Genomic DNA, 25,084 nt, shown 5'->3' with positions numbered 1-25,084 from the left:
TCCAGTCTCTCACAACACTCTGCTTGGCTGGTACTTTTAAATGTTCAGTCACAAGAGACTGCACATCATACTGTAGTTCCCATTTTCCACCTGTCAGACTGATAGTACTTAGCAGGTTGTCCAAGTCTTATCATTCCACTGCACAGTATCTGGCTATTCTTCACTAGCAATAGTGAGTTAACCCAGTGTGTCCTTCTCCCTGTCTTTCCCTGTTTATCCAGCCCCCAACACCAAGGACCTAGATGTCTTCATCAAGAGGAACCAGGAGTCGGGCTTTGGTTTCCGAGTCTTAGGAGGAGAGGGGCCAGATCAGCCTGTAAGTACTCACCCAGAGAGACTGCTCTATCCTGGTTCAGCCAGCATTAAAACTTCTTAGGCATCGGCGTCCCATCAACGGGACAGTTGTAAATCATGCAGCGCCTTGTGTCAAGATCGCAGATTTTAGAGAAACAACAAATGTCGTTACATATAAGTGTCTTATATCGGCTGAAAGCTTAACGTCTTGTTAAAAAGCTGCACTGTCCAATTTACAGTAGGTATTACTGCGAAAAAATGCCATGCTATTGTTTGAGGAGAGCTCTTAACAACAAAACACATTTTCACCACGATAGGTTTGATAAATTCACCTCTGAAGGTGAAATGTGTACTTACATTATGAAATCTTGCTCTGATTTATCATCCAAAGGGTCCCAGAGATAACATGAAGTGTTGTTTTGTTAGATAAAATCATTTTTCATATCCTAAAAAGGTCCATATAGCATGCACGATCGATTTTGTATTTCCACTCGTTCAATCTGCAAAGAAAGGAATCAGTGAAAATCTCACCCTAAACATTGTTTCAACGAATCAAATCACGTTTGTATGTATTCCTCAGAGATCCTAGAACGTAACAAGACTTCACTATATCATTAAGGGTGTAGTATATCCTATAGGACACCATATTTGTTCAGAGAGCGACGCCTTCATGGCACGCCGATGGCGGTCTTTACTTGAACGACTAACTTTGTCAAATAAGCACCAATCGGGGTCAAACAAACCTAGCTAGATAGCCAATGAGCTGGGCTTTACGGAAGTATCCGGAAACCCTGTGTCTGTCGCAAAATGTAGGTGCTAACCTTTTGCGACAGCATGCCTTTTCCTTTTGGACAAAAATTATAAGAATATTCAGAATTATGAAGTTATGAAAACTGGTTGTTTTGCAAATGTGGAGCTTATAATATGGCTACTAATACTGGAAAAGCTAAATAAAAGTCCAAGTATACAGATTTGACGATATTCTTGCAGAAAAATGTAATATGAATGCAAATGTCTGCTTCACGATTTGCCCAAATGTACCTGGGTGACTTCACACTAACTGTCATGGAGAACGCTCATACTTCAAGTTATCTGTCTGATTCTCCTACATTCAATTCACATTTCCACAAACTTCAAAGTGTTTTCTTTCAAATGGTACCAAGAATATGCATATCCTTGCTTCAGGGCCTGAGCTACAGGCAGCTAGATTTGGTATGTAATTTTAGGTGAAAATTGAAAAAAGGGGGCTATCCCTAAGACGTTTTAAAACTCTGGGCACACTGTGGGCTGCTTTCCCGGAACTAGGTTAAGCCTAGTAGTAGAGTTAATAGTGCTTTAAATGGGTTACCTCCATTGATCATGTTTTTTAATCTGGGTCTGGGAAACTGGCTCTATATCTGGTTAAAGTTATCCCCCTGTGTTTGAGTGTCTTAAATAAATGTCCTCATACCTGCCTCTCTCCCTGTGCCAGGTGTACATTGGTGCTATCGTGCCCCTGGGCGCGGCAGAGAAGGACGGACGTCTTCGGGCAGGTGATGAACTCATGTGTATCGACGGGGTGCCAGTCAAGGGCAAGTCTCACAAGCATGTGCTGGAGCTGATGACCAACGCTGCCCGCAACGGACAGGTCATGCTGACAGTCCGCAGGAAATTGGCACATACAGGTAGGTGGGTGGCTGGGTGTGACTGTGAGTGTGAGTAGGCAGTTGGCTTTGAGAGGAGAGAAAGATTGAGAAATAAAGAGAAATTTGTGTTTGAGTGTTTATGCATCTCTTCTAAAAGTGCTGATAATTGTGTGAAGTGCTGTAGAATCAGATTCAGTCGGAGGAGAAGATTTCCATGGCACACAGAAAACAAGATGAGTGCTGTTCTGTTCTGACAGACTGAAGCCCACGCAGTATACAGCAGCTTTGTTTACACAAAAAAATAAGCTTCTATGACAAGAGAGAGAACTTTTGAAATTGCTTTGAATGACAGACATGATCGTACTGGAGGAAATTAAGCATCAATCATATACTCTTTGAGGTTGGAATCAAAGCATGAGTTGACAAGACAAAGATTCAAGAAAACAAACACATAGGCTACTCATGAAAGATTGACTGAGGCAGAATTGACTTAACAAACATTTCCTTTCCAAATATTTATTTCCTATTCTGTGCATAATTCAGATATGCCAAACACACATCAGTGAGTCTTTCTATACAGTAATTGTGGGGTTCATTTTAAAATGAACACTAGTATGACATTGATACAGCCTAAAATGAATAATGTGGTGGCCTAAACTGAGCATTATAAACAACTTTAAGGGGCGGCAGAAAGCTTACCGGTTAGAGAGGCGAGTCAGCAATCCGACAGGAAATATCTGGCGAGAAGTGAGCTGGCAACTGGAGGCTTGCTCGTATCAAATCCTACATGCCATTGCCTGTCGTTGTGCCCTTGAGCAAGGCACTTAACCCCCCAGAACAACAGCTCCCCGGGTGCTCAGTGAGGCAGCCCCCCGCAGCTCTCCAAAACCTGTATATGTATGTCAGTGGAGGCTAGTGGGTGGAGCTATAGGATGATGGACTCATTATAATGGCTGGAATGAAATGGATGGAACGAAGTCAAACGTGGTTTCCATATGTTTGATGTGTTTGATACCGTTCCATTAATTACATTCCAGCCATTATAATGAGCCCTTCCTCCTATAGCTTCTCTCACCAGCCTCCACTGATGTATGTGTGTCTTTCGGAGGAGTTGGGTTAAAAGCGGAAGTAAAATTGAGGTTGGAACGTGTATGCAATTGACCAATAAAGTGATCTTAACTCATACCTTTGAGCTTTCATAAGAATGGCTGTGAGAGAGAGACCATAAACAACCTGACAATTACATGAATAAAATGTAGACAGTAAGTTATCCCAACTGAACCCATATACAACTATTTCTCTCTGTGCGTGTGTGATCAGAGGGCAGTGGAGAGGAGGATGGTGGTAGTGGTCAGCAGCAGGTGGCTCCAGCCTTGGTCAACGGCTCCCCCAAGCTGCCCCGCATCGAGGTCCCTACAGACAGCTCCCCCCACCAACCAGAATGCAACGACGTCACCCTGCAACGCAAAGACAACGAAGGCTTCGGCTTCGTCATCCTTACCTCCAAGAACAAGCCTCCTCCCGGAGGTGAGATATTTCCAACTCTATACTCCAACTCTGTATGGATGATGCTGTTTGGCAATTTAGAGACAGTTCCTCCAATACAAAACATAACCTCCATATTTTGTATTCCACTCAATCACAATCTATTTTCAATGCCTCTTATTTCAAGTAGATTCAAGTAGAGAAAATAGCTTTGTTTTTGCATAATTGGTCTTTCCAAGCTGTGTAATCTCTTCTTATTACTGATTGGGTAACACACAGAGCACGGTATTGACCCACGCAGCATGCCATCTCTCTCCCTTTCTGTCACTCCTTTTGTCTCTCCCTGTCTTTCTGTCTATCAGTACTTGAGTTTGTTTGTACACTGAACTAATGGTACAGACAGGAGGCATGGAGTAGTGAGGTTCACTATACGTAAAGAACATGAAGTTCTTATCTCCTATGAGGGAGATGACAAAGGACAATATAAAGACTCAAATTGTGTTTGGTTGAAATTGTCAAAAATGAGTATTATAGCTTTATATAGCTTATTGAATACTTGTTTTTTTTTATAATGATTATTTTTACCTTTAGACAAGTCGGTTAAGAACAAATTTTTATTTTACAATGACGGCCTACCCCGACCAAACCTTCCCCTAACCCGGACAACACTGGGCCAATACTGCTTTGATACAATGGATAACCAGTTTGGTACAATGAAAAACCCTAACTGCTTTACAAGTACCATCTGCAGTAATACCTGACAGAGCGGAGCTAAATGGTCCTGTTGTCTCGTTCACTCTCTGATGCTTCAGTTATCCCTCACAAGATTGGTCGCATCATCGAGGGCAGCCCCACAGACCGTAGCGGTCAGCTGAAGGTGGGCGACCATATCTCAGCGGTCAACTCCCAGTCCATCATGGAACTGTCCCACAACGACATCGTCCAACTCATCAAGGAGGCCGGCAACACTGTCACCCTCACTGTGGTGCCAGAGGATGGTGAGACCTTCCACAGACACACTGCACTCTGGGAAATGGAGTCCTACTTGATATGGGATTCTGTAGTATTGTTTTAATGTTTACTGTGGAATGGGGAACTACTAAATTTGTTAGTCTTGCATTTTCAGTTTTTTGTTATTTTGATATTGCTAGATAAAGTGAAAAAGGAAAGGTTGGAGAGGATGAAATGTTAGTTTGCATGACATTCCATACTGAAAGTCTTCTGTGTTCTTTTAGAGAATAGTGGCCCTGCATCTGAAACCAGTTCAGCCAAGCAGAGCCCTGCAGCACAGCACAGAGCTATGGGCCAGCAGCCTGCCAGCCACACTGACAGGTACAGGAGTGGACACACACACACACACACACACAGAGAGCTACATGGCCCATCCTGAAGAGAAGGGGATGGAAGAGAAGGATTAACAGTGGATGGTGTGGCTGCACTCAGTATTAGATCTTCCTGTTTAAACCAGATTACCTGTGTTAGACTTTTAATCCATTACTACAGCACCTATAATTCCCCTCTCATTCCCTAACCCTCTCTCTCTCGCCCTCTCGCTCTACTCTGCTCACCGTGTGGTTTCACCCTGGATCTTTCCTCATTTCCCCTTTCCCACTTTTCTCTCTCCTTCTCTCTTCTCAAGTAAAGACCTTCCTCCTTCTCATGCATCTCTAAAACATGCCAGGGTGTGGTAGGTTTCTGTAAATAAGGGGAGAGAGAGAGAGGGAGGCTGTCTGCTTAACAGTCTTAAGTATGTAAACTCTTCTGCTAAGAATACTCTTTAGATATCACTGGTTCTCTCTAGCATATTATATTATTATTTTTATATCACTGGTTCTCTCTAGCATTTATTATTATTATTATTATTGTTATTATTATTATAATATCACTGGTTCTCTCTAGCATATATTATTATAATTATTATTATAATATCACTGGTTCTCTCTAGCATATATTATTATTATTATTATTATAATATCACTGGTTCTCTCTAGCATTTATTATTATTATTATTATTATAATATCACTGGTTCTCTCAAGCATTTATTATTATTATAATTATTATTATAATATCACTGGTTCTCTCTAGCATTTATTATTATTATAATTATTATTATAATATCACTGGTTCTCTCTAGCATTTATTATTATTATAATTATTATTATAATATCACTGGTTCTCTCTAGCATTTATTATTATTATAATTATTATTATAATATCACTGGTTCTCTCTAGCATTTATTATTATTATAATTATTATTATAATATCACTGGTTCTCTCTAGCATTTATTATTATTATAATTATTATAATATCACTGGTTCTCTCTAGCATTTATTATTATTATTATTATTGTTATTATTATTATAATATCACTGGTTCTCTCTAGCATATATTATTATTATTATAATATCACTGGTTCTCTCTAGCATATATTATTATTATTATTATTATAATATCACTGGTTCTCTCAAGCATTTATTATTATTATAATTATTATTATAATATCACTGGTTCTCTCTAGCATTTATTATTATTATAATTATTATTATAATATCACTGGTTCTCTCTAGCATTTATTATTATTATAATTATTATTATAATATCACTGGTTCTCTCTAGCATTTATTATTATTATAATTATTATTATAATATCACTTGTTCTCTAGCATTTATTATTATTATAATTATTATAATATCACTGGTTCTCTCTAGCATTTATTATTATTATAATTATTATTATAATATCACTGGTTCTCTCTAGCATATTATATTATTATTTTTATATCACTGGTTCTCTCTAGCATTTATTATTATTATTATTATTATAATATCACTGGTTCTCTCTAGTATTTATTATTATTATTATTATTATTATATCACTGGTTCTCTCTAGCATATTATATTATTATTATTATATCACTGGTTCTCTCTAGTATTTATTATTATATTATTATTATTATATCACTGGTTCTCTCTAGTATTTATTATTATTATTATTATATCACTGGATCTCTCTAGCATATATTATTATTATTATTATTATATCACTGGATCTCTCTAGCATATTATTATTATTATTATTATATCACTGGATCTCTCTAGCAAATTATTATTGTTATTATTATATCACTGGATCTCTCTAGCATATTATTATTGTTATTATTATATCACTGGATCTCTCTAGCATATTATTATAATTATTATTATAATATCACTGGTTCTCTCTAGCATTTATTATTATTATTATTATTATTATTATAATATCACTGGTTCTCTCTAGCATATATTATTATTATATCACTGGATCTCTCTAGCATATTATATTATTATTATTATATCACTGGTTCTCTCTAGTATTTATTATTATTATTATTATATCACTGGATCTCTCTAGCATATTATTATTGTTATTATTATATCACTGGTTCTCTCTAGCATTTAGAATTATTATTATTATATCACTGGTTCTCTCTAGCATATATTATTATTATTATTATAATATCACTGGTTCTCTCTAGCATATATTATTATTATTATAATTATATCACTGGTTCTCTCTAGCATATATTATTATTATTATAAATATATCACTGGTTCTCTCTAGCATATATTATTATTATTATATCACTGGTTCTCTAGCATATATTATTATTATTATGATATCACTGCAGCTCAACTCTGACAAAAGATTGTAATGAGATTGAAGTCTGCTACAAGCAGCAGTTACTTTAGTTTACAGAACAAGCAGCTTGTCTCTTCAGAAGAATTATAGCAAATACAATTTACCTCACACTGTATAAGCATACTGAAGGAAAGAGACACCAAATGCTACAAACCCTGTGAAGGAGGCAACCTTTCTGGTACTGGAGTTGGTGAGTACACTGACACTGTGATGTTTTGTATGTGACTGTTTAGGAATGGAGACGCCCTGGAGTATAAGTCCCTTCCACTCAGCGAGATGGGACAACTCATCACCTCAGACCCCAAGCAGGTGAGGCTATGGAGAGAAAAGGTCAAACACTGTGTGTATGTGTTTATTGCTGTGTATTCCTAGCCATGTGAATCAATATTGGGTAACTGAATATCAGAAAGCATTAAACATCTATTACAATATGACATTATAGCTACATGTTAGCTGAATAACTGATGTATAGAGATGTATATTTTCTCTGTATCAGGGCGGTTTCCACGTGGAGCTGGAGCGAGGCCAGCGGGGGTTTGGCTTCAGTCTGCGGGGAGGGAAGGAGTACAACATGGGCCTGTTCATACTGAGACTGGCGGAGGAGGGCCCTGCACTGAAGGATGGCAGGATACACGTGAGTCTAACTGGGCTAGTCCGTCACCAACCCAGGGCATTAATACCTACTCTCATAGATGGTGGCTACATCTGTTCTATCTATGAGAATGGGCACACATACAGTACATGTCTGTTGAATGGTGTCTAGGGGAGAAAGACAATTTTGCTGTGTTTAATGACATTGGGAGATTTCAAGGATTCAAGTGATTGTAGTATTAGCATTATCTTCATACTGAATAAATACTGTGGCTAGTAGTACTGAAACATCATGTGTGTTACCACAGGTAGGAGATCAGATTGTGGCGATCAACGGTGAGCCCACCCAGGGCATCACACACACCCGGGCCATCGAGCTGATCCAGGCTGGGGGCACCAAGGTCCTGCTGCTCCTCAGACCTGGCCTGGGCCGGGTCCCCGACCCCAGTGAGAAACCACAGACTCAACCACATACTCTACTCAAACACACATAAAAGAGTGACCATGTTCTCAACCACAGAATTAGAATGTGGACTCATCAACATGTAACCTACTCAGACACTGTTACTACTGCTTGCAATACACATACGCGTAGAAGACTGACCATGGACTAAACCATAGAATTAGAATGTGGACTCATCAACATGTAACCTACTCAGACACTGTTACTACTGCTTGCAATACACATACGCGTAGAAGACTGACCATGGACTAAACCATAGAATTAGAATGTGGACTCATCAACATGTAACCTACTCAGACACTGTTACTACTGCTTGCAATACACATACGCGTAGAAGACTGACCATGGACTAAACCATAGAATTAGAATGTGGACTCATCAACATGTAACCTACTCAGACACTGTTACTACTGCTTGCAATACACATACGCGTAGAAGACTGACCATGGACTAAACCATAGAATTAGAATGTGGACTCATCAACATGTAACCTACTCAGACACTGTTACTACTGCTTGCAATACACATACGCGTAGAAGACTGACCATGGACTAAACCATAGAATTAGAATGTGGACTCATCAACATGTAACCTACTCAGACACTGTTACTACTGCTTGCAATACACATACGCGTAGAAGACTGACCATGGACTAAACCATAGAATTAGAATGTTTCCATTCTAGTTGTTCTACTTCAATGGACTCAACACATATTCTACTCAAACACTGTTGTTAAACTTTCAACACACACACACACACACACACACACACACACACACACACACACACACACACACACACACACACACACACACACACACACATACAATATAACCCAGTCTATACAGTACATATAAATGACCATGCACCTTTTGTGCATGTGAAAGCTTTTGCAGCCGTCTCGCTTTACCATGGTTTGTCTCTCTAGCTTTATACCTCTCTATCTATCTGGCTCTACCGCTCTCTGTCTGGCTGTCCTGGCACTGTTCTCTCTCTCTTCTTCCTCCCTGTAGGTGTGAACTCTTCTTCCTCCATCCTGTGCTTCTACATGAAACCAGAGAGTCACTAGCAGCCTCACTGCTTTTCTTGGTCTGTCCCTAATAACCTTGGTAAACCACCTCGTACTCTTCTCTCCTGCTCTTTGCCTCTGTTCTCTCCGTTTCAAAGTGCTACACCTCCTTTTAAAAGCAGCTTCTGTTTAGATCTCCTCCTTGCTCCTGTTAATCATAACTGGACATCTCCTCCCATAACAGTCCTACGCTCAGACAAGGCCTCGCCCAATGAGAGCTACACTGATTGTAACCAGTAGGCGGTCTGAACGGAGGCAGTGACTCCAGTCGAACATGTTTACTAACGAAGGCCCCAATTCAATCAATGACAGATAAAGGAAATTGCACTACAGGTTAAGTGTTTATGCTGTACTGATGGTGTTAACCACAAAAAGACACACCCCACAAGTTGTTATCTCAAGGACAAAACCAAACCTTTCTTTGAAATACATTCTGAGTGAAACTGCAGTTTTCCTTTATCTGCAATTGATTGAATTGGGGCCTGAGACCCACGCTGGAGCACGATGTGGCTGAGTTGTTATTACAGAACACAAACACGCCACTGCCGCTGAATACACACAACATCACAATGATCGAGACCAGGAGAAAGTCGTTAACTAGATATTGATCAGTGAGATGTTCAAATGATGTATGTGCGTTCACCGGCATCAACTCTCTCCTGTCCTGATTTTAAGAAGAATGGATTTCTATGAGTTGTTTCTCGAAACCCCATTTCAGCTCCACTAAGTCCATCTCACTTTCTGGTTCTCCGCTACACATCTTTGCTCTTTCAATCACGCCAGCGCTACTCTTATCAGCTCTTGAGGGAAATTCAAACGTCAGCTGTGCGTGCGGTGGTGTAGAAAAGCTTCCCTCCCTCAGATTCATATTGTCTGTGTGACTTAAAGCTCCTATTTGAAAGGTTATAATGGAAAGATTAATTTTGTTAGTGGATTATTGAATGTGCACTTATTATAGATTTCAAGATGCTTCACCACCTTCACATATTGAATATACAATATATCCCTTTAATATAACTACAGTCGCCAATCTGCTTCAGTATCACAATCGGTATTGTTATTTCTTTCTCAGCTAATTGGAGGTGGAACCAATGTCTCACTCACTATGACTCTCAATGCCTTTATTCCAGGTATGAAGGAGAAAGTGAACAATTCACCCTCAAGCTTTCCAAGACTCTCTGCATCCGACCAGCAGTCATCCCCCACCTCTCCATCCTCAATCTCCCTGTCCACCTCCGAGCTGTCCCGCCCCTCCTCCGCCAACAACTCTGCCCCCGAGGAGCACTCTGACTGGGATACGTCTGCTGCAGCTGCACCCTCCCCCTCCAGGCTGCTGGAGCCCAACAAGGCCAGAGGGCAGCAGACTCACCACCATAGCCAGAGGAGAGCCAACAGCCCCAACAACAACACCTGTGATTCCATCACCTCCCACAACGACAAGCATGCTAACCCCAAGAGATCCACCGAAGCCCCGGCTGAAACCAAGGAGCGCTCCCAGAGCCCCAGGAAGACCGACAGAGTAGACCGAGACAACAAGGCAGGTAGTGCTGAACACAAGAATGGCTCAGTGGAGGGAGACCTGAGCAGCGAGAGGAAGGCCCATGGCCAGAGAGAGGGCCGGAAGGGTCGAGAGTGCCGCTCTTCCAGCTCCAGGAAGATGACCTCAAAGAGGGATCCGGAGGCAGCAGTCTCCAGGCAGCCCTCGAAGGGCCAGGAGGGTCAGAGGCACTCTAGGGGGCAGCATCCCATCTCCAACCCTAAGGGCACTCAGGGGAGAGAAAGGAGACACAAGGAGGAGGACCCCTCTCACAGACAAGAGAGGGAGACGAGAACCAGCGAGCACCGCAGGAAGGACACAGGGGTGGAACGAGAGGCAGAACCTCATAGATCCCACTCCCAGACACAGAAGGAGAAGACAGGGCCGGACTCAGAGGGCGGAACCCTGAATCGGAGAGAGAGGAGTCAGAGAGAGGGCAAACACAGAGAGGCAGCGGAGGAAGAGAATCAGAGGGACACCAGGGAGAGCACCAGTAGTGCTGTTAGCCAGGACTCCACATGCAACAGGAACCCCAGCAGCAAGAAGCAGGCCACCATCACCCCAGGGCCTTGGAAGGTCCCTAGCTCAGCCAAAATCCACTCTCATGTGGAGGGAAACTGATGCATCGTAGACTAACTAACCTGTCCATAACAGATACATACACAGCTTCTACAGTTCTGCTCATTTGCAGCATGATGACATTTAGAATGGACCAATGAGGATTGAGAGGATTTAGGCTATTTTGCGTCACTGTGTTAATCCATATCATCACATTGCCTCTTATTGCATATCAGTGCTTCTTTTCACAGTTTGCTTCAGCCAACCTTCCTACAGGCTGTTTTAATGTCCAGAGTTCAGTCAGTTTGTGGCTCTGCAGATGCGGTGCGTGCCTGTTGATCTGGAGGATGTGAAGTCCAATCTGTTTTCTGCCAATCAGACTCCAACCTGCTGGGAGGAAGTTGGTCCATGTCATGTGATGTATCGTCCTTTCTGTGATGTGAAACTCTTTTGTGGTTGAATGAAAGGAGATGCTTCCTCTCTGATGCTGGCTTTGATGAAGGATGTTGTTGTTTGTCACTACTGTATGAAGGTTTTAAAGACAGACTCTTATCCAGGCAATCACTCAGCATTTTGTGTTCCTGGTGGCTGGTGGGATTGATCCACTGCTATGTACCTGATGGATGTATAAAGAGGTGAGGGTGATTTCTCCTCAAGTCACTGGGAGATCAGGGGGGTTTGGTTTTCAATCATTTTCTTTCCATATCTAGAAATCCAGTCCAGACATGTTAACTGGTGTGTAGGCTACATGCTCTGTGCAGACTCGGAATCACTGTTGTCATCAGCTTTGCAGTGGATTTTAGATCATTACGGAAAAGCTTTATATGCATATCTATCTGAAGACCAGACACTTGTGGTTAGCTATATTGTTTACTACTACATGTGTGTTTATTATGACGCATATTGTAATTTATTGAGATTAAATGACAAAGAATAAGTATATATGTATCCATACTGAGCCATTCCATATTTTGATGTACTGACCACAGGAGGTTGGTGGCACCTTAATTGGGGAGAACGGGCTCATGGTAATGACTGGAGCGGTATCAGTGGAATGGTATCAAATACATCAAACACGTAGTTTCCAGGTGTTTGATGTCATTCCATTTACTCTGTTCCGGCCATTATTATGAGCAGTTCTAGTAAGTGCGTAGAAACATCACCACTGAAAATGTTAATTTGCTTTATTGCAGGAGAACTTTCCTATCCTCAAACTTGTAGTGTATTTGAGGTTTAAAAAGACTTCTGACACTTTCGAATTTCAGTCTTGATTTTCCCTTCCGAAAAATGTATCAACCCCTACAAAAGTGAACATGAATTGTAATCCACATAATAATTCACATTTCCTGTTCCTGCAGGATTATTTTCCTACTGTAGCAAACTGCCTCAAGTTAAGATCTTACATCTGTACTTCAATTACTGCTCATCACTACAGTGTTTTAGTGTACATCACATTACATTCACGTCACTGTATCAATAACTGTGCCCCCATGTTGGATGAGCCATGTCAATCATGTATGATAATTCTATCCCATATTAGTCTATGATCCGTATACATTGTATTTCTATCCATTCACAGCCCGTTCACATCCTTAATCGGTAATGTTGTTTATTGTAAGCAGCCATTTTAGATCCTCTGGTAAAATGTGTCTACTACAAGCTGACAGGTGTGTATTTTAGACAGTGCTGTAGCTTTGACTGTATGTTATCTAATATGTGTATTATTTAGCAAGGTGTTTTCTAATCTAAATGTGGGGGTAAATTAGCTGTATTGGCAGATTGAGGTTAAAAAGTGAGACCTTTGCATTTTTATGACACCACAAAAACAATTCTTCCAACGTGCACATCAAAATGTGCTTTTAATTTTACACCAGTCCAAGATGTTAATATTAAATAAATCTAAAAACTACAGTAATACCAAACATATCCTGATATATTCTGGCACACATCAGACCAAGGTTTCCCAAACTCAAACTCTGTCCAGATCAACTAGCCCATGTCAGCTACCGTTTTTTTATTAAGGTTTTTTAGCCCATAGATATTGTTGTAATATTTTTGTCACTCAAATAAAATTAAACATGGCAAAATATATAGAATCGCAAGAAAATTAGCTTTAAAACTGGAAAATGTTCTTTGCACCCCAAACATTTGTTGGTAGAATTGCAGGAAATAAGCTTTAAGCCTGAAAAATTCTCTCCACCAACAAGAGGGGTGTGAACAGTGCTTGTGCCCATAAAAATAGACGTGGCACGTCAATGCGCAAGGGGTGCACGGGATGTTCCCCAATGTTGGAAGGGGGCGCTGAGTGAAAAAGTTTGTGAAACCCTGCTTTAGACTATAGTGCCCTCTTCTGGAGGAACGGAAATAAAGGAACTCCATGCGACAATCCCTGAAATGTTACACATTTTGGCAGACATTTTAATCCAGAGCGATTTACTGGAGCAATTAGGTTTACGTGCCTTGCTCAAGGGCTCATCGGACGATTTTTGACCCAGTCGGCTCAGGATTCGAACCAGCAACCGTTTTGGTTTCTGGCCCAACTGTCCTAACCGCTAGGCTACCTGCCGCCCCTAATCTGTGTCATGATTTTACAAAATGACAGAAGTTTACACAATGATAGCCTAGTCTGTTTGAGGGCATCGTTATGTGGCAGCTTTGAAAATGATCTGACAAAACCTTACATTTGGGTGTGTCCAGCTTCAAGTCTTCTCTTTCAATCAACCTTTTAAATCTTGTGATAAAATCTTAGACAAGTTTAAGGATTATGATTTACTCTTCACCGTTATATTTAGTTTCCCTTTTACCTCCCATCATTCATGTCATGTGTCTGTATATAATAATGTGGCCTTGCATTGCTTCAACAGAAAACAGCCTTTTGGTCTTTACATTATGTGGTAGTTGTAAATGTTTATACATTGTACAGCACCTGTATAAATACATGCCTTCATTCAGAAAAAACAACTGTAAATCGCTCCATTATTTTTTTTAAGTAATTGAGAAGAAAATGATATAAAGTGGTAAGAGAAAGTAATCTGGTCATGGCATTCTGTTCATGCACTGATAAATAAAGTTTTAGTGAATAAACGTATTCCATTGTGTGAAGCCTACAGTCATTGGTGTAAAGTGGGTTTTATCGGAGAGGAAGAGGCAAAGCAAGGGGGTTTACTCCGCCCAAAATCTGGAATTCTTTGAACGGTTTAACCCCTAACCCCTAGGTTTTGTATGGCTTAACCACTACTTAAATGTACGTGAGAAACACTCTTTTCACCCCACTTCGATTCCGAACTAAGTTACTTTTTCGTAACAGGTTCCGAGAATTAACATAGCAGGTTAGGAGACTTACGTTAATGTTAGGAAAAGGGTTTAGGGTTAGCGAAAATCACTTTGTATCGAAGTGTTTCCCATATGTATACAGAACAAAAATATAAACGCAACAATTTCAAAGATTTTATTGAATTCAAAATCAAATCTGTTACAGTTCATATATGGAAATCAGTCAATTGAAATAAATTCATTAGGCCCTAATCTATGGATGTCACATGACTAGGAACACAGATATGCATCTGTTGGTCACAGATAACGTGTTTTTTAAAGTGGCGTGGATCATAAAACCAGTCAGTATCTGCTGTGACCACCATTTGCCTCATGCAGCACGACACATCTCCTTAGCATAGAGTTGATCAGGCTGTTGATTGTGGCCTGTGGAATGCTGTCCCACTTCTGTTCAATGCCTGTGCGAAATTGCTGGATATTGGCGGGAACTGAAACATCCTGTTGTACACGTCGATCCAGAGCATCCAAAACATGTTCAATGGGTGACATGTCTGGTGAGTATGCAGGCCATGGAAGAACTGGGACTTTTTTAGGAATTGTGTAGAGATCCTTGCGACATGGGGCCGTGCATTATCATGCTGAAATGAGGTGATGGCGGCGGATGAATGGCACGACAATGGGCCTCAAGATCTCGTCATGGTATCTCTGTTCACGTTTTAAATAGATGGGATAGTTTGTCAGAATATATTTTTTCTTAGCAGTTTTGGAGAATTTACGAAGCACGTTAGGAGTATTAGTTTAAGGTTTGAAAAGGGTTAGGTAAATGCAACAACAAAAAACGTCAGTTTGACATAAGATGTATCCCGTCTAGCCGTGACCAATTGTTAGGGCGAAGACACGACTATCGTCATTATATCCACAACCTCTGGTTTCATAATTTTTATAAAATAAATTCACTCTGTATCTATAATTATAAACTGGGTGGTTCAAGCCCTGATTCCTGATTGGCTGACAGCGGTGGTATATTAGACCATATACCACGGGTATGCCATCTTTTATTTTTATTGCTCTAATTACGTTGGTAACCAGTTTATAATAGCAATAAGGCACCTCGGGGGCTGTATCCAGGCACACCGCTTACCACACCCTCTCGTGCGTTATTGCTTAAATATACAATAGGCAGAATAAATGTTTTACATGATTTTGGTTCCGTTCAATATTCAACCTGAAATGTTTAGAACTATGGCAGAGGAGATCGCAATTAGGTCCTGTATGGTGTTGTGAGTTCGATTCCTGGTACCATCCATATGTAAAATGTATGCACGCATGAATGTAATAAAATCATTGGATGAAAGAGTTTGCTAAATGCCATATTGTTGTTATTATTAGTGTATTATAACAACAAAGGTGCAGAGAAGGACCCGCACCCGCAACGTCCTCTGTCTATCTCTCCGAGAGTCGCTCAGTTTACCATTACGTCAGCTGTAAAAGTGAGTGCGTGCAGAGACGCACGCATTCTCTAAAACACGAACTTCAACTCCCAGATAGCCATGCAACTAACTACAATACTGAAAGTGCGCAAGAGCTGCCCATAGACCAGAAAGGGTGAAAAACTACAAATACAATATCCCTGGGCGCTTAAAAGAACTACAAACTCCCATCGAGTTGCGCAGTATGAATTTCTAGCCCTTTAAATGTACGTGCAAAATGGCTGCGCAGGTCGACTTGGTCCGTATTAAAGTAGAAAATAAGGTAAGGGACGGTCTTGATAAATTTGCCAAAGAAAAGAAGAAGATGGAACAGTCACCGTCCGCGGATAAACGCCAGCGTTCATCCGAGGAGGCAAAGAAAGTAAAACTCCATCATCATCGGCACCACCATGACCCACAACATGTTCAACAGCAGCAGAATGGCCAACCACAACCACGCAACTCCAGTGCCGAAAAACCTACCCTACAACGACACCAGCAGCATCATCATCACCACCACCACCAGCACAACAACACCAACGATGCAAAGAAGGACTCCCACCTGCAGCCTCCTCTGCCTGCGCGGAAGGTGGTACCCGCAGCAGCCAAGTTGGACAGGAAGAAATCACTTCCCCCGGTTCTGCCGCATGGACTGTTCAATTTCACGCCCCTCAAAGTAGCCGAGCCCAAGGCCAAAATACAGGAGAGCAAGGAAAAGCACAGGGAGAAAGAGCTCAAACTCAAACCTAAGAAGGAAAACACCGAGGCTAACGTAAAACATGGAGTAGGCCTATATAAGAAAAAGAAAGGTAGGTTATTCTTCAAATTCTATTCCATTATATTCGTATGTTACCACTCTTAATGCTTGAATCTTATGCAAAGTTACAATTAAGTCAGACAAACCTATGTTTGTTTACATACGCAAAATAATCAGCCAGATGATGCACATGCAAGTTCCATGAACGTGGTAATTTTTATTTATATATATATATTTTTGCAATTGCCTGCCTTCTCAGACTCTATGGCACGCCCACTGATGTTAGGCCTACTTTTGTTGCAGAGAAGAAACTATGTAGCGAACGATGGTTAGTTTTGCAATACTCCTAGTTGTCAACCCTCCTACCATCATGGCAACCTGGCACCTAATCATCCCCAGCTTCCAATCGGCTCTCCAGGTCGTTGCTGTAACTGAGAATGTGTTCAGTCAACTTGCCTGGTAAAATAAAGAAATGAACCAATTGCAATTTGGGTATTGACAAATTATGTGCATAGGAATGAGCTATTGTCTTCCTGTCTCCAGAGCCCCATCGTGATGAGAACAGCAAGACTCAGTCGCTGGAGGAGTACCTGTTGAGGAAGAAGAAAAAGAAACGGAGGCACCGGGAGGATGAGCGTGGTAAGACGATCCGCACGTACAACAAGGAGGTCCAGACCGTGTATGGCGGTCTGACTGACCACAGTCCTTCAGCCCGCCTTGGCCCCGTGAAGGAGGGGAAACACTGCCAGCCTGGTACAGGCGCCAACAACAACCACCTCACTCCTAAAGAGGTACACAGCCACAACCACACCCACCTCCCCTTCCTCTCCCCCCAAGACCACTTCATCCGCAGCTCGTCTCTGCAGACAGGCACCGTCTACGGACGCTTCATCCATGAGGAGCGCCAGGCCAACGGCGGAGCATCGGTCCTGCACGCCTACGCTGATGAGCTGTCCTCTCTACGGCCGGGGGAGATGGAGCACTTCGCCCAGGAGTTCCTACAGCTGGCCTTCGCTGAGAGACCCAGAGGGGCAGCCCGCTACGCCCTGGCTGTGGTGCACAGGGCTGCTGCCTACCTACCTAACTTCCTGGACTACTTTGCCTTCAACTTCCCCTCCACGCCGGTCAAGATGGAGATCCTGGGGAAGAAGGATATAGAGACCACTACTATCGCTAACTTCCACTCTCAGGTATAGCAATACAACATTATGGAATTGGCCTGTCACTGTCCTTCTGATGTTGCCTGTGTGGGATTTCATATTAGGTTTTGTGTTAGCCTTACATTTAATATTAAGGCTGGGAATTGCCAGGGACCTCACAATACAATATTATCACAATACTTACACTGGAATACCATACACCCCCGCAAGACGGGGGCCCCATGAGCTCTGGGGGGCACATAAGCTCTGAGGGCCCATGCGCCTGTCATCGAAGTCTATTTTAAATCATTTAATAAATAATTTTGACAGTAACCCTCAAAAGTAATTTGTACACCTTTTTAATTTATATATGTTATAGGAAGCTAAGTGTTTTTTTCTTGGGCTTCAGGACAGTGATTAAAAAATAAACTTATTGAAAGTATGAGGGGATATCAGTGAACAAATGCCGTCCGTGGTCAAGGCTGCGACGGCGCCAGTGCAATGAGTGGAGCTTACTCAGGTGTTCAAATGCTCTTATCAGACTGAGAGCCTGATGCTTCTTCGGTAGTTCTTTATGAGTTTTAGTTTAGAAAACAATCTCTCCGTGGAAGTGACAGTTACAGGGATGGTAAAAGCAGCTTGATTGCCGTAGCAACCTCAGGGAAACTGGGACGAAGGGAGTTGTGCTTCAAATACAGCAGTTCTGTAACATCTTTCATTGAGCCTCTCATTTTCCTTAATTGCATGTTACGGAAAAATATGAGCTGAGGACAGGTCGTCTGGATACTGGACAGCAAATACATTGACAGATGCAACAGATGATCGTCTTTAGCAGACAACAATTCTTGAGGGCTTGAACAAAAATACCTGTTGGTGATTTCGTTCAAATCAAATTTTATTGGTCACATACACATATTTACCAGATGTTGTTGCGGGTGTAGTGAAACACTTGTGTTCCTAGCTCCAACAGTGCAGTTATATCTTAACAATACACAACAAGATGCACAAATCTAAAAGTAAATGAATAGAATTAAGAAATATATAAATATTAGGACGAGCAATCTTAGAGTCTAGAGTATAAATGTGTGTGTGTATATGGGATGTATAGACATTATGGACAGTATGTTGATATACTAAATATTCTGTAGAATGGGCTCCCGAGTCGCGCAGTGGTCCCAGTGCTTGAGGCGTCACTATAGATACCCTGGTTTGAATCCAGGCTGTATCACAACCGGCCGTGATTGGGAGTCCCATAGTGCGTCGCACAATTGGCCCAGCATCGTCCGGGTTTGGCCGGTGTCGGCAGTCATTGTAAATAAGAATTTGTTCTTAACTGACTTGCCTAGTTAAATAAAGGTTAAATAAAAAAATTATAATGTTTAAGAATACGTAGGATAGAAAACTATATATACAGCAATAGTTTAATAGAATGTCCTTGATTAGAATACAGTATATGAAATGAGTAAAAGCGTATGTAAACATTGTTAAAGTGACCAGTGCTCCATGTCTATGTGCATAGGGCAGCAGCCTCTACGGGGAAAGGTAGAGTAACAGGGTGGTAGTCGTCTAGTGACAATGGCTAAGTACAGGGCAGGGTACTGGGTGGAGGCCGGCTAGTGATGACTGTCTAACAGTCTGGTGGCCTTGAGACAGAAGCTGTTTTTCAGTTCTCGGTCCCAGCTTTGATGCACCTGTACTGACCTTACCTTCTGGATGATAGCAGGATAAATAGGCCGTGGCTCGGGTGGTTGATGTCCTTGATATTTTTGGCTTTCCTGTGACATCGGGTGCTGTAGATGTCCTGGAGGGCAGGCAGTGGACCCTTGTATAAATATATATATATAAGCGTAGCGGAAGTATTGTTTCCTACCTTCACCACCCGAGCTTGGAGGACACTGTGGTGTTGAATGCTGAGCTGTAGTCAATGGAAAGCATTCTTAGATAGGTATTCTTCTTGTCCAGATGGGATAGGGCAGAGTACAGTGCGACGGCGATTTCATCGTCCGTGGATCTATTGGAGCGGTATGCAAATGGAGGGGGGACTAGGGTGTCAGGTAAGGTGAAGGTGATATGATCCTTAACTAGCCTCTCAAAGCACTTCATGGTGACAGAAGTGAGTGCTACGGGGCGATAGTCATTTAGTTAAGTTACCTTGTCTATCTTGGGTACAGGAACAATGGTGGACATCTTGAAGCAAGTGGGGACAGCAGACTGGGATAGGGAGAGATTGGATATTTACGTAAACACTCCAGATGGCTAGGGATGCCCTCTGGGCCTTCAGCCCTGCAAAGGTTAACACGCTCAAGTCGTACTCACGCCGGCCACGGGGATTGAGAGCTCACAGACCTCGGGAACGGCCTACATCTGTTATCCTGTGTTATTCTCAAAGCGGGCGAAGAAGGTAATTAGCTTGTCCGGGAGCAAGTCATCGGTATCTGCGACGTGGCTCGTTCTCCCTCTGTAATCCGTGATTGTCTGGAGTCCCTGCCACATACGTCTTGTGTCTGAGCCGCTGAATTGCGACTCCACTTTGTCTCTGTACTGATGTTTTGCCTGTTTGATTAACTTACGGAGGTCATAACTGGACTGTTTGTACTCAACCATCTCTCCCAGTCACCTTGCCGTGGTTAAATCCAGTGGTTCGTGCTTTCAGTTTTGCGAGAATGCTGCCATCTATCCACGGTTTTTGGTTTGGGTATGTTTTTATAGTCACAGTGGGAACAACATCCCATACAGTGCATTGACTTTTCCACATTTTGTTAAGTTACAGCCTTATTTTAAAATTGATTAAAACAATTATAATGTAATACTCATCCGTCTACACACTACTCCATAATGAGAAAGCAAAAACGGTTAAGAAATGTTTGCTAATTTATTACAATTAAGAAACGGATACCTTATTTAAATACAGTTGAAGTCGGAAGTTTACATACACTTAGGTTGGAGTCATTAAAACTCGTTTTTCAACCACTGCACACATTTCTTGTTAACAAACTATAGTTTTGGCATGTCGGTTAGGACATCTACTTTGTGCATGACACAATTTATTTTTCCAATAATTGTTTACCGACAGATTATTTCACTGTATCACAATTCCAGTGGGTCAGAAGTTTCCATACACTAAGTTGACTGTGCCTTTAAACAGCTTGGAAAATTCCAGAAAATGATGTCATGGCTTTAGAAGCTTCTGATAGGCTAATTGACATCATTTGATTCAATCGGAGGTGTACCTGTGGATGTGTTTCAAGGCCTACCTTCAAACTCAGTGCCTCTTTGCTTGACATCAGGTGGAAATCAAAAGAAATCAGCCAAGACCGCAGAAACAAATTGTAGACCTCCACAAGTCTGGTTCATCCTTGGGAGCAATTTCCAAACGCCTGAAGGTACCACATTCATCTGTACAAACAATAGTACGCAAGTATAAACACCATGGGACCACGCAGCCGTCATACCGCTCAGGAAGGAGCGGCGTTCTGTCTCCTAGAGATGAACGTACTTTGGTGCGAAAAGTGCAAATCAATCCCAGAACAACAGCAAAGGACCTTCTGAAGATGCTGGAGGAAACAGGTACAAAAGTATCTATATCCACAGTAAAACGAGTCCTATATCGACATAACCTGAAAGGCCGCTCAACAAGGAAGAAGCCACTGCTCCAAAACCGCCATAAAAAAGCCAGACTACGGTTTGCAACTGCACATGGTGACAAAGATCGTACTTTTTGGAGAAATGTCCTCTGGTCTGATGAAACAAAAATGGAACTGTTTGGCCATAATGACCATCGTTATGTTTGGAGGCAAAAGGGGGAGGCTTGCAAGCCGAAGAACACCATCCCAATCGTGAAGCACAGGGGTTGTAGCATCATGTTGTGGGGGTGCTTTGCTGCAGGAGGGACTGGTGCACTTCACAAAATAGATGGCATCATGAGGAAAGGAAAATTATGTGGATCTATTGAAGCAACATCTCAAGACATCAGTCAGGAAGTTAAAGCTTGGTCGCAAATGGGACTTCCAAATGGACAATGACCCCAAGCATACACAACAATAAGTTGTGGCAAAATGGCTTAAGGACAACAAAGTCAAGGTATTGGAGTGGCCATCACAAAGCCCGAACCTTAATCCTATAGATAATTTGTGTGCAGAACTGAAAAAGTGTGTGCAGGCCAGGAGGCCTTCAAACCTGACTCAGTTACAACAGCTCTGCCAGAAGGAATGGGCCAAAATTCACCCAACTTATTGTGGGAAATGTTTGACCCAAGTTAAACAATTTAAAGGAAACGCTACCAAATACTAATTGAGTGTATGTAAACTTCTGACTCACTGGGAATGTGATGAATGAAATAAAAGCTGAAATAAATAATTCTCTACTATTATTCTGACATTTCACATTCTTAAAATAAAGTGGTGATCCTAACTGACCTAAGACGGAATTTGTACTAGGATTAAATGTCAAGAATTGTGAAAAACTGAGTTTAAATCTATTTGGCTATGGTGTATGTAAACTTCCGACTTCAACTGTAAGTATTCAGACTATTTGCTATGAGACTCGCAATTGGGCTCAGGTGCATCCTGTTTCCATTGATCCACCCTGAGATGTTACTACAACTTGATTGGAGTTCACCTGTGGTAAATTCAATTGATTGGACATTATTTGTAAAGGCACACACCTGTCTATATGAGGTTCCACAGTTGACAGTGCATGTCACAGCAAAAACCAAGCCATGAGGTCGAAGGAATTGTCCGTAGAGCTCCGAGACAGGATTGTGTCGAGGCACAGATCGGGGGAAGGGTACCAAAACATTTCTGCAGCATTGAAGGTCCCCAAAAACACAGTGACCGCCATCATTCTTAAATGGAAGAAGTTTGGAACCACCAAGACTCTTACTAGAGTTGGCCAAACTGAGCAATCAGGGGAGAAGGGCCTTGGTCAGGGAGGTGACCAAGAACCCGATGGTCACACTGACAGAGCTCCAGAGTTCCTCTGTGGAGATGGGAGAACATTCCAGAAGGACAACCATCTCTGCAGCACTACACCAATCAGGCCTTTATGGTAGAGTGGCCAGACGGAAGCCACTCCTCAGTAAAAGGCACATGACAGCCAGCTTGGAGTTTGCCAAACGGCACCTAAAGGACTCTCAGACCATGAAAACAAGATTATCTGTTCTGACGAAACCAAGATTGAACTCTTTGGCCTGAATGCCAAATGTCACGTCTGGAAGAAACCTCGCATCATCCCTAAAGTGAAGCATGGTGGTAGCAGCATCATGCTGTGGGGATGTTTTTCAGCGGCAGGGACTGGGAGACTAGTCAGGATTGAGGAAAAGATGAACGGAGCAAAGTCAAGAGATCCTTGAAGAAAACCTGCTCCAGAGCGCTCAGGACCTCAGACTGGGGCGAAGGTTCACCTTCTAACAGGACAATGACCCTAAGCACACAGCCAAGACAACGCAGGAGTGGCTTCGGGACAAGTCTCTGAATGTCCTTGAGTGGCCCAGCCAGAGCCCGGACTTGAACCAGATCGAACATCTCTGGAGAGACCTGAAAATAGCTATGCAGCGACGCTCCCCATCCAACCTGACAGAGCTTGTGAGGTTCTGCAGTGAAGAATGGGAGAATCTCCCCAAATACAGGTGTGCCAAGCTTGTAGCGTAATACCCAAGAAGACTCAAAGCTGTAATCGCTGCCAAAGGTGCTTCAACAAAGTACTGAGTTAAGGGTCTGAATACTTATGTAAATATATTTCAGTTTTTTTTTTTATACATTTGCAAAAATTACCAAAACTCTGTGTTTGCTTTGTCATTATGAGGTATTGTGTATAGATTGAGGGGGGAGAAAAGATTTAATCCATTTTAGAATAAGGCTGTAACTTAACAAAATGTGGAAAAAGTCACGGGTCTGAATACTTTCTGAATGCACTGGATGTACTTCCTTATGAACTCAGTGACGGTGATTCTGAGACAACCTGGAACATATCCCAGTCCGCATGATCAAAACATCTTGAAGCATGGATTCCGATTGGTCAGGCCAGCATTGAATGGACCTTAGTCCTTCACAGGTGAACCGGCATTTGAGTTGTCCCTCATCTCCGGTATATCTTGGCATGCATCATTCAAGACTACATTTTAATTGTGTGCACCGCAATGGACATATAATGCAGAATACTCAGTGTAGAAAACAGTCCGCAACCAGAACCTACAGGCCATGGTGAAAACATTTAGACAAAAAAAAGAGGACTTCAGGGGAGTCTCTCAAGTTGGATTTAATTTAATTTACCTTGAATATTGCAGCCCGTTTGTATAGGCTATTCAACAATAAATAGTAGCTGAATTTATTCTCAAACTGACTACTTTTTTCCTTTTTGGCTATTTGATCAATCCCTAGTAAGCTAGTGTTCTGAGGTTGGACGAACTGCATTTGGCATAAATAGACTGGTTTTACACACAACTTCCTATCCCAGCTGGGAGAGATTGTGAGGGCGGCTCATGTCATGCAGGTTCAGGTAGCCTATACAGGACAGTTGTATCTTCTGTGGTCCAGAGAAACCGCGTTACGCCAGTGGATACTTACAGGAGGTGCTGATACTATTTGTATTGCGATTCTCACGAATCTATTTGTATTGCAATTTGCTACTGCGATTTTATTGCGATTTGATGTTCCTAACATATTGCTCACCATACAGTGCATTCAGAAAGTATTCAGACCCCTTCACTTTTTCCACATTTTGTTACATTGCAGCCTTATTCTACAATTGATTTGTTTTTTTCTCCTCATCAGTCTACACACAATAATAAACGTTTTTAGATTTCTTTGCAAAGTTATATAAAAAAATATATATATATATCACAATTTACATAAGTATTCAGACCCGTTACTCAGTACTTTGATGAAGCAGCTTTGTCAGTGATTACAGTCTTGATTCCTCTTGGGTATGATGCTACAAGCTTGGCACACCTGTATTTGGGGAGTTTCTCTCATTCTTCTCTGCAGATCCTCTCAAGCTCTGTCAGGTTGGATGAAGAGCATATTTCTTCTGGTCTCAGTGTGCTTAGGGTCGTTGTCCTTTTGGAAGGTGAACCTTCCCCCCAGTCTGAGGTCCTGAGCGCTCTGGAGCAGGTTTTCATCATGGACCTCTCTTTACTTTGCTC

General features: G+C 41.8%; 2 protein-coding genes across 5 annotated transcripts in view; both read left to right on the top strand.

Moving 5' to 3' along the window:
- LOC139557605 (membrane-associated guanylate kinase, WW and PDZ domain-containing protein 3-like) overlaps positions 1–14,393 on the top strand; it is a 309,886-nt gene extending 295,493 nt beyond the window's left edge. For 2 of the 3 annotated variants that reach the window (XM_071372623.1, XM_071372624.1), the window contains 9 exons: positions 222–316; positions 1,766–1,958; positions 3,240–3,446; positions 4,217–4,402; positions 4,640–4,736; positions 7,320–7,395; positions 7,583–7,720; positions 7,986–8,124; positions 10,341–14,393. In XM_071372623.1, coding sequence (XP_071228724.1) covers positions 222–316; positions 1,766–1,958; positions 3,240–3,446; positions 4,217–4,402; positions 4,640–4,736; positions 7,320–7,395; positions 7,583–7,720; positions 7,986–8,124; positions 10,341–11,368 — 2,159 coding nt within the window. In that variant the 3' untranslated portion in view covers positions 11,369–14,393. Of the gene's footprint in view, positions 1–221; positions 317–1,765; positions 1,959–3,239; positions 3,447–4,216; positions 4,403–4,639; positions 4,737–7,319; positions 7,396–7,582; positions 7,721–7,985; positions 8,125–9,154; positions 9,251–10,340 lie in introns of all 3 variants that reach the window. The other variant, XM_071372625.1, reaches the window with a different exon arrangement.
- A 534-nt stretch (positions 14,394–14,927) lies between these two features.
- LOC139557599 (lysine-specific demethylase 9) overlaps positions 14,928–25,084 on the top strand; it is a 42,216-nt gene continuing 32,059 nt past the window's right edge. Inside the window, exons 1-2 of one of the 2 annotated variants that reach the window (XM_071372610.1) lie at positions 14,928–15,132; positions 17,348–17,994. In XM_071372610.1, coding sequence (XP_071228711.1) covers positions 15,012–15,132; positions 17,348–17,994 — 768 coding nt within the window. In that variant the 5' untranslated portion in view covers positions 14,928–15,011. Of the gene's footprint in view, positions 15,133–15,993; positions 16,857–17,347; positions 17,995–25,084 lie in introns of those variants that run through there. The other variant, XM_071372609.1, reaches the window with a different exon arrangement.

The sequence above is a fragment of the Salvelinus alpinus genome, chromosome 28, assembly GCF_045679555.1.
Source record: "Salvelinus alpinus chromosome 28, SLU_Salpinus.1, whole genome shotgun sequence".
In the NCBI taxonomy this organism is placed as follows: Eukaryota; Metazoa; Chordata; class Actinopteri; order Salmoniformes; family Salmonidae; genus Salvelinus; species Salvelinus alpinus.
Note: the sequence above shows the minus strand (reverse complement) of the source record. Positions and strands in the feature narration are given on the sequence as shown.